Source organism: Dromaius novaehollandiae, chromosome 3 (genome assembly GCF_036370855.1).
Source record: "Dromaius novaehollandiae isolate bDroNov1 chromosome 3, bDroNov1.hap1, whole genome shotgun sequence".
Lineage (NCBI taxonomy): Eukaryota > Metazoa > Chordata > Aves > Casuariiformes > Dromaiidae > Dromaius > Dromaius novaehollandiae.
The window spans coordinates 101,359,338-101,369,210 of record NC_088100.1 but is presented as its reverse complement, the minus strand read 5'-3'; the positions used below and the strand labels follow the sequence as shown (position 1 = coordinate 101,369,210).

The 9,873-nt window shown below is 40.2% G+C and overlaps 1 protein-coding gene across 3 annotated transcripts in view; it reads left to right on the top strand.

Annotated features, from left to right (window-relative positions):
- The window catches only part of EML4 (EMAP like 4), a 166,669-nt gene that overhangs the window by 3,222 nt on the left and 153,574 nt on the right, over positions 1 to 9,873 (top strand). Inside the window, exon 1 of one of the 3 annotated variants that reach the window (XM_064509598.1) lies at positions 8,932 to 8,962. The exons of the other annotated variants lie outside the window; for them this stretch is intronic. Coding sequence (XP_064365668.1) covers positions 8,947 to 8,962 — 16 coding nt within the window. The 5' untranslated portion in view covers positions 8,932 to 8,946. Of the gene's footprint in view, positions 1 to 8,931; positions 8,963 to 9,873 lie in introns of those variants that run through there. 3 annotated transcript variants of the gene reach the window in all.

Sequence of the window (9,873 nt, the reverse complement as noted above, 5' to 3'; positions counted from 1 at the left end):
AGCCTGGGCGTCTGGCTCTGGTTCTGCCGATGTCTTTCCCTTAGGGTCCTGGCCAAAACAGCTCAAAGGCTGTCTTCAGGGGGGGGGAAAAAAAAGAACTATTAATTTCACCACGAAAAGACACTGTAAGAAATACTACAGCGAAGCCTGTTGGTAAGGCTCGCTCTCTGCTTTGTGCTGCAAGCTCGTGCCCTGCATCTCCTCCACCCTCGTGCTGCCGCTTGTGAGCTGCTGGTGAACTGGGTCACAGAGGTGACCCAGCACCAGACCGGTAACTGCTCGCCCCAGGTGTTTTGGTGGGTTTCTTCCCAAATTGGCTCCCGGGAGGGTCGAAGTGTTGCAGCCGGTGGGAGGGAAGGGCTGGGAGCCCTGCGTGGTCGGCAGCCGGCTCCTGGGTTGGCTTGGCCCTGTCGTGGTGTTGTGAACCTGTGGGAAGGACGTTGCCTTCCTCGGGCCTCAAGCTTTCCTTCCTGCGTCGTAGGTTTTCCTTAGTGCAGCCAATGCCCACCTTTAGCTGAGAGATACCAGAGTGCCGTCTGATTACGGTGCCTTCTGCCAGCGCACCGTTTCTCGGTGGCACCGCTTAAGCTGTTCGTTCAGCATCTCTCTTGCGTTTTATGGGGTTACTCTGCTAGGGTATGAGATCTTCCTTTTCATCCCACTCGATTCAGGCTTGTGAATAGTAAGCCACACTCGGCTGCCGGGGGCTGGTGAGGGGGTGTTCTCCTGGGGGCAGTTTTCCATTACTTTTATCCGTTGCATCGTTTCCCCTTTTGAGAAAGCCTCTGCTAATTTAGCTCTGTAACAATAACTAATTGTAAACAAAGATACGGGAGCGTTCGTCATATACGCTTAAGAAAAAGGAGTACAGCCATTTCCAAGTTTGTCACCACCATGTGATAACAGCATGGTATAAAATATTTTAATAGACATCCTCAACAATGAGGACTTTGACAGAATGGTAGCATATAAAAAATAAATGAACTCTCATCTTCTGTGTGTTTTTGGAGTTTTTTTTTTTCTGGTGCAGCTGTGCAGGATGCTTTGAAGCTTAGACATACTTTTTACTGAAATATTTTCTATGATTGAAAATATCGTCAGAGAAATTAATTCACTTCTGAGAAAAAAAAGTTGAGCTCATGGATTTTTTTTTCAGAGAAACGAAGACGACAAAGGAGAGCTGTAATAATTAAGTGGAGACTGAAGTTTCATTCTTCTGCTGTTATTGGGGAGGAGCTGGATAAAGTAAATGAAAACATTTTTCTTATGTGGGATCTACATATTGTTCTATCACAGTATAGGTACTGTTACTAAATAGGAAAGGAGGATGATTTAAAGAAAAAGGGGGGGGATAGGACAGAAATATGCTGGAGTGGGGGTGACATGTAGGTCAATCTCCTAATTCTTCCCCCCTTCTTCTCCTCCCTATTTCTTTTGCTGGGTATTCTTTAAAAATTACTGGAAAATGCTCATCTTCCATGTGCGTATCAGGTCTACGTCAGGTAACTGCTGAGGCAGTTTTTCAGTTAAGGGTTATGAGGGTTTTGATGCTCCCCTGGGTATGGAGAGCGAAAGTGTCTCCTGAAACTGTGGCTAAAACCTTTCAAGCCTTTTCTGAACTTTCCAGCGATAAACTGGCAGTTGAGGGGTGGCAGGAGGACTTGAGCTGAGAGGATTTTTGGTGGTGACTTGTGGTCATCTGAGCTCTTAGTCCGTGGCTGGGCTCAGCATGGAGAAAAGTGAACGTGTGGAATGACTAGCGATGGCACGTTGGGTTGTGTGTCATTTATTTGAGCTAGAATATGAAGGCAAAAAAAATACTTTTTTTTTTTTATGGCTGCCTTTCTAGACTTCACAAGCGTCCGTGGTGCTGCAGTGTAGTTGTTCATAGCAGCAGTAAGTTCATTAGATTGCTTTATGCTATTGTCAGTACGCTCGTTTTCTTAAAAATAAAAACTTTGGCAGGACGTAAGTCTGTCCTGCCTGAGAAAGATGACCTTGATTTGTGCCAGGAGTGATTAAATTACGGCAGCAAGAAAGACAAGCTTCAGAAGCTCGTTGGTAGCTCACCTTTTGTTAAAATAGGCTTTAGTCAGTGGGCAGTGAGTAGGAACCGTCGTGCTGTAGCCAGTTCAGAAGCAAAGGATTATGTGTTGAAAAAATGATCTTTTTTGCAAACAGTCTTTTTGGCCTGGTTGTGAATAACGCTTTTGCTTTAGAAAAAATGAGAAACAAAAGATGAAACACATGCACAGAGGAGTCTATTAGAGAGACTCTCTTCTTCTCTCATTTTTAGAAATGTTTTTAATACCCAGGATGCTGAGGATAATTTTGTCCTTATAGTATGCATTTAATACTCTTTAACTGAATATTTTTGATGTGGGAAGAATAGTTATATGACAGAATTCTCTCTTGTGTGAGAAACGTACTCTCCCAAAGGGTTTTTTTTTTTTTTTGGTGGCTTATATCATGGTATATGTAAGAGGAAAAAATATTAATCAGGAACAGTGCTCTTAAAAATCCTCAGAAGCATCTTTCTTTTTTTTTTTGTAAGCAGAATTATTTTGCTAATTATTCTGTTACTGTGGAGGAGGATTCTGTACACCACTCCTTGTTATTCAGAGTAGCTGTTTCCCTTCTTAATGTGGTTTATAGCAATTACTGAGGTTTACTTTCCCCTTTTTACTTTAGGTCCTTGTTAAATCTGATTCTTAATGAAGATAATTTCAAGGCTAAGAATGTCTTTCCTGTTTTACCTGCACATAATACAATAGGGAAGGTGTTATAGGGTAACTAATTTTATAACATGTGGTATGTATGATGACTGTGCAGCTCCCTGCTCTCTGGCTGGTGGTCAGTGCTTCTAGTAGGGACAGTCATTTTGTTTAGAAAGATCAGAATCACCTGATAGACAGCTATTTATAAGATTCCCTTACTCCCTTTTCAAGAAATCATTTTCCCAGTTACTTCCCAGCTCCAGTGGAGCCGCCGTTTGCCTCATTTTTCATCTCTGTGTTAGTGCTTGTGCCCATTTGTATAGTTTAAAGAGGAATTGTTGATCTTTCTGATTCATCTGCTTCTTTAAATCAATGCAGAATTTTGGTTCTCTTCCATGAAGTGCTGAAGGATGGATACCTCGCAACACGATGGGGTGATGTCCAAGCTCTTCTGAGAGCTTCGAGTCATTTTTAAGAAGCGTACACATGAGCACTCTGATTAAAAGGTGGTGTTCCTGGATGAGCTTGCAGTCGGAGTAGATAATTCAGGCAGGCAGTGGTAGTAAAAGGGCGGTGCTGCCGGAGGGGTGGGATATGGAGAGAGACACCAGAGAGATTAAAGGCCTGAGTTTATTGCTAAATCTTGGAACACATGAAATGTTTTCATTCTTCTTCCTTTCTACTCTCCCTTCCCTCCTTGAATTTATTTTTTTCTTTTGGCTCCGTGTTGTAAGTATTTGTGCTTCATGCCATCAGTGAATACTACAAGGCTCCTCTTAAGCTTTCTGCTCTAAGGCTTCTTACTGGAGTTAGATGGAATAGGTTTTTTTATTACTTCTTGTTGTTTTGTCTCTCAGTGGGTTGCCTTTTCTATTCATCCTCAATAGTTTCAGCCTAACTTGTTTACTAAATATAGCTGTGTCTTGATGTTCCTTAACTGCTGGTTTCCTGGTTACTCTGATTGATATTTGGAGACAACTCCCGACTTTTTAGTATCTCTTCTGCTCTACTTTGTGGTAGTGCTGTTCATTGGGAAGGATTTTTTTAAGCGAGTGTTTGAGAATCCTGTTTCTTTCTCGGTTGGTCTGCACTGCCTTTCACCCACTGTCTATAATGAAATGGGTTGCATGATCTTGCAGCTTTTAGGAAGGCTACTTTTGCGAGAGTAAATCTGTCTTATTTTAGAAGTAGCCTTACTCTTTGTTTAATACATGTTTTTCTTCAGGTTGCTGGAGCTGCTTGTATATGCATGTGATTTTTATATGCAATAAAAATACAATTGAAGGGGAAAGAGAAGCAGCAATGTAGACCTCCTGTAGAAGCAGCTGTCGTGCCTCTTGAAGAGGTGCATCTACCTTGGATTTTAGATGTTGTATTAAAGAAAACAGTGACTGCTGTCTTGCCTGATTCTCTTGTGTTTCTCTGACATTCAACTTTAGCTTTGAATGTGGTGTTCCTGTCTGGAATAGGTTCCCAGTTGTCCTGCCAGTTTATTTGGGCTTCAAAAGGGGGGGAGAGAAACCAAAGTGTTTCATGTTTAAATGTATTTTGGACTTGTGTAAACAGTTTTAATGCATCAAGCTAAATTGGCAGGCTTTCATGATCCCCTGGGAAAATTGGGAGTTTGAAACCCAGTGGATAAATTGAAGTCACAAATACTTCTAAGTCCCAACTTTGGCTTCCTAAAGGACGTCAAATTAATTAAGCTTACAAATGAGGCTTAGTTAAAATAAATGAAAAGGCTTTTTTCATGATAACTTCATAATTTTTAAGACAAAACATTTGATTTCATTATTATGAGTTGAGGACGCAAAGCCACGAAAATGGCTGTCAACAAGAGAGAATTTTCTGTATTTGTTGTCCACGTATACATAATGATTTCACCACCGTTTTATATTTTTACTGAAATTATGACATAAGAGTAATACAAATTGCTTCAGAATGTTTCATTTCAGTTAACTTGCTGAGGTAAGGAAGCATGTGCATGCATAAGTGCATTAAGAATACCAAATATGCATAAAATGAATGGTAGAACTATTAGTTTACTTACAGTTTACTGTATGTATGCTGCCCTGGTTTTTCATTTTTGAGAACAAAAGAGTAATGTCTCTCTTACGTCAGAGTTGTGACGAACTTTGCACCCAGCACTGTGCAAAACAGCAGCAATAGAGTGCGCTCAATTTGCTTCCTTCCCCCTTATTCAGAGTCGCAAGTGGACCATGCCGTTTTCTTAAAGAGGTCTCCTGTTGTGTGTGTTATATGGATCTTTAGTTAGTTGGACCACTGAATTTCACTGGGAAGTTCTAGTTAGAAGTGGCAGAATAATAAAGCCAAAGGTTTCTGTTACAGATTCAGTTTTTGAGGATGGATATCACCTTCAAAAACTGTGTTTTTTTAGCATATCTTTATACATCTTGCAATGCCTCTAGGTTTTATAAATAATAGGCAAACTTTGGAATGGCTTGGAACTGTAGGCTGAATGCTTCAGGGCGCCAGTGACCAACCTCCAGAGCAGCAGGTACTTGGGATCTGACCATGTGAAATGGAAGCAAAAGTATATACCTAGGAATTTGATTGCTTGAACATGCTTGGTTTGATGTACTTGTGGTGAAATAATGCTTTGAGTCAGAGCAAATTAGAGATCACTGCTAAATGTCTTTGTTTGGGCTTTTCTAGTGGAAAGGCCTGCTTTAGATTTGTTAACCTGCAATACAGCTGTTACTTTTTTTTTTTGGTTGCAATTTGCCTGAATGGAATTTTGGGAAAAACATGAAAAAATGTGGTTTTCAGTGTTTTCAAAGAGAGGTACTGGAAGGAAGTCCTAGAGACCTTACTATCTTCAACAGTAAGAACAATAAATTAAAATCTTTCAGCTGAGAGTTTCAGAGACATTGCAAAACTTATGTCTGCATAGCATCACTTAGCTTTTTTTAAACAAGAACTCTAACGAGAAGAAAATTACAACTTTGTTTAGCTATGAAGTTCTGCATTGAACTGCTATCGCCTCCTGTCCCAATATGTATTATGCAAACACCATCAGAGATATCTAGCAGGAAATTAGTGGTTTGTGTGGCTGCAATGCTTTCTCTTTAAATTATAAACATGTCTGTTAAAATCCTGATTAAATGGAGACAACAGTAACTAAAAAGTCCAAATGCTTTGCCTTTTCTTTGTATAAGATAAAGCATGAAAGAGAGCTATGAGTCACTGGACAGTTTTGCTGTAGCTTTAATAAGCACTGTTTTGAGACCCCATTTGTTTTTGACTCCCATATAAAAAGGCAACAAAACCTACCATATTAACTTCATTACCTTCTAGTGTATGAGGAGAAATCCTTTTGTGAGACCAGTGAGAAAAGCGATTGGGAGGATTTCTACATTTACGTTTTTCTAAACTTTTAAAGTGTGGGGTGGCATTTTGCGCTGAAAATGATATGACATATTTAAGAAGGGTGACTTGCTGGCACTGCTGTTTTACCGATTTGGAATTTGTGTTATAGTTTGAATTATCTGTGACCACAGTATTTTTTTAAGGCCCTCGAATAGGTGAAAGGGTTGATTAGCACAGATATGGTTGCAGTTTAGACTGTAGTAATAATAATCTGCTTGTTTTCTTTGTCCTCCAGAATTCTTGGACTGAATTTTCATTAGAGGAGTGAGTGTGTACTTTAATGTGAATATGGAGGTTATTTTTGAATATGGATATGGTGAAATGCTTGAACTTGATTTCTTTCTGAGTTTATTCTTTACATTAAAGAGCTTGAGTAAGAAAGCCAGTTATTTAGCCACTGTAGACTTGGTATTTCTGATGTAAATGTGATTTTTTGTTGTTTTTTTTGTGTTGCATTAAGAATATATTAGGCTGGGGAGATGCTGTTTCTACGTGTTAACATTTTTATTGTGGAATTCATTCTCTTTTAATTTCTTTTTTAATGAACTGGATTTTGCATAGCTTTGGTAAATCTGCAGAAACTACTGTAGCTTAGCAAGTATGAAGATGAGAAATACCTAAATCTTGTTCCACATTTGGCATGTGCATTGGTTTGTCAACCTGAGCTATGTTTGATCTACCTATCAGCACATATTCTCAAACTGCAGTATGCATGTGTATAAGGTTTAGTTTTTGTTTAGTATGAAAAATCACCCAATGCAAGCTCGTGATTTCTGTCCTCTAGCACTTTTCAGTGAAGCTATTCATGGGAATCAACAGAAGCCATTTTCATTTTTTTATCTGAGAAATGGAAGATGTGTTTAGCCAATGTCTTGTGCTGGCTTTTAAAGGGGAGTTGAAAAGGGGGAAAAAGATGTCAATAGGAGAGAGCTTTAAAAAAAAAGTTTTTTTTTTCCCCTCAGGAAAATGTATTTGAAGGCTATATGCCTTTTCTGCAGTGCTTCCCTGTCTGTTTTCCTTCTGTGTCTCATCTTGTATGGGAATCCGCTGTAGTAGTTGATGTGGTTGAGGACTCAATTTATGACAGGCAGGGTTCGAGGGAATAGGCACCGCAAGAAGAGATCATCGTATGGTTCTGGATGCTGCAGAATTTTTGGTGCAGTGTCATAGGCTGAAGATGCAGTGGGCCCAATGGTGGTGATGACCACCAGATCCAGAAAGGCAATATAGGTATTTATATAATTGTTCCTGACTTCAGGTTCTGGGTAACAGATTACATTCATCGGTGTCTGTGACTCTAGAACTGAACCCGTGTTCCCTGTCTCGGTTAAGCTAATGGAACTGTGGGGTTCTGATTTTTTTCTTTTCTTTGTTTCTGTGGAGGGGGAAAAGGTTAGCCTTGGTTTATGCTTCTTGTTTCAGTTCTGTTTGGTCTAAAAATGAGTAAACTATAAACAAACAAATCCTAAGAATGTTCATATATTGTCAGTATTGCAATGTTAAAGGAAGCTATATCTATGAAGTGTTTAGTGGTGTGAGAGAGGGGGAGATGGATTTGAAGAAATTTTTTTTTCTTTTTTTTCTTATTTTTTTTTAGGTTGGCTTAAAAAACCCTGCTTATTTTCCTGTTACACATAGAGAAAATGAGGATTAAGGACAGTAATAGAATCCCCAAGATTAAGTGATTTAAAAAAATACGTTTTTTGCATTCACCAGCGGATCACGATACCGTGGAGAGAAGGAGCTGCCCTGCGCGTGCAGCATGTAGTACCAGGGCAGACGTGAATGTTGTCAGCTGTTCCGCGTGGGAGCTGCTGTGCCGGCAGCGAAGTCGCCCTCCCTGGGGGGTCCGGGAGGAGGTGGTGGCTGACGCCCCATGGCCGTGTCTGTAGATGTTAATAGTTGTTAGTTATTTGAGTTCCCCTGTGAGCGTAAGCTCTTTTAGGATGTATTCTATGGAAAGTGCTTATTTGTACTTAATACCAGTGAAAATACGCCAAATAAGGCACTTAAAGATTTTGGTGTAATAAAAGTCTTACTGATTATATATACTAGCACTGGAGAGAGGAAATGGGAAAGATGCTGGTGTAGGTTGAGGGAGTTAGATATTCTTGGTAATCAGGGCTGGGTATTTCTTTAGAATTCTTAGGTACCTAAAGTATGAGATATAGGAGGGGAAGAAAAAACCCCTGGGATGACTGGGCAATACAAAGAAAGCACCTGTCCTCTCAGCTTTTGTGTGATCATTTAATACACTTAGAATTAACATTTTAACCCTGCCAGACTTGTAGCTCCTGTTACACTATTGCATGCTGTTCTGGGAATGCTGGCTGAGCAGCTCTGCCTTGTGGGTCTTGCACTTGCTTTGATGAGCACTTTTGAGGGAGCGCGTAATTTTTTTAACAAATCGCAAAGCACAGCTCTACTTCTGTCTCTCCTGCAGTTTAAGTAGAGAAATGGGATCCCACGCTTTGGTGTATCATTAAGCATCTTACCAGAAGTTCTATTTTGAAAATATTTAAAACAAAAATTCTGTCCCTGCTCTGCTATTTCTGTTTTTTTGTGCCAGTCTAGCAATGCTTTATGTGATATCAATGTGCTTGTGTCTTCTTACCTGATTTTGTGTGCCCTTTGCAGTAAAATGGCTTATTATCTTCTCAGGTGACAGCTCAGAGCTCTGGTCAGGGCAACTATTGCTTTGTGTCTTGATAGGAACATGAATTCCAGCTTTGAGAGAGGCAGGACCAGAGGCTAGTTGTGATTTCTAGATGATACTGTGATCATCCTTCTGCACTGCAACCCACAGAGGACATTTGCAAGCCTCTAAGAAACACTGAGGATGCTAACCAAAAAAGGTACTGCCAGCATAACTTTGGTGGAAAAGAATTCAGACCGTGGACTTCAGATGGGCAGTTATTACCAATCTCTCATCTCAGCAAATTGCAGAATTGTTTCATTTAGGTTAAGCATCCTGGCGTGCATTGACAAACCCAGAAAATAGGTTCACTTGGAGGAAACTTGTTGCTTTTTCAGTGGGATAATTTGCCAGAGACTTGCATGGTACTGGAGTCGTACTTAGTCTGGCTTTCTGTTTCCGAAGGTAGGATGTCAGAGGCAGTTTGCTTTTTATATCAAGTGATCCAAGTTTTGAACAGCTTTTTGATCATCCACTTTCTGTGTGTGCATGCTGAGCTCATAGCTCTATTACAAAACAGTGTTTGTGTTAAAATATATATGTATAAATACTCACTTGCTCACTCACTCTCCCCTCTGCCCCCAGAGGAATATGGGGTTAGGAGAATATTTAATTGGATTTTAGCTGCCTGATATTGAAGTAGTGATCTATCTCAACCAAAGAGCGTAAGCCATCTAGTGCTGTGTTCGAAATGCTATTTTGTGTTTTAAAGTATTTCAGAACACATGCACTTAAAGTTTGCAAGTTATGCAAGCACAAAGCAGCATCGCTTCCTCTGTATCTGTGGAAAACTGTATAGGTTACTAGGTGCCCTGTTCCTGAACATGGCTCGAGTTGCAGCAGAGTGGAGCGGCTGAGCTCCCGCAGCAGTGTTGCTGAGGCCCTGCTGCAGTAAGTGTGTGTTCAGGAGCCAAATGCACTTGCTAGAGACAAGGAGTAAGAAGTTTCATGAAAGGGAGGAAGTTACTTAGAGTATTGAGCAAGGGAACATCTCTAAATGAGGTGTTAACTTGCAGTTTCCCCCTAATATTGGCATCACACAGCTTTTTTTTTTTTTTACCCATCACTTTT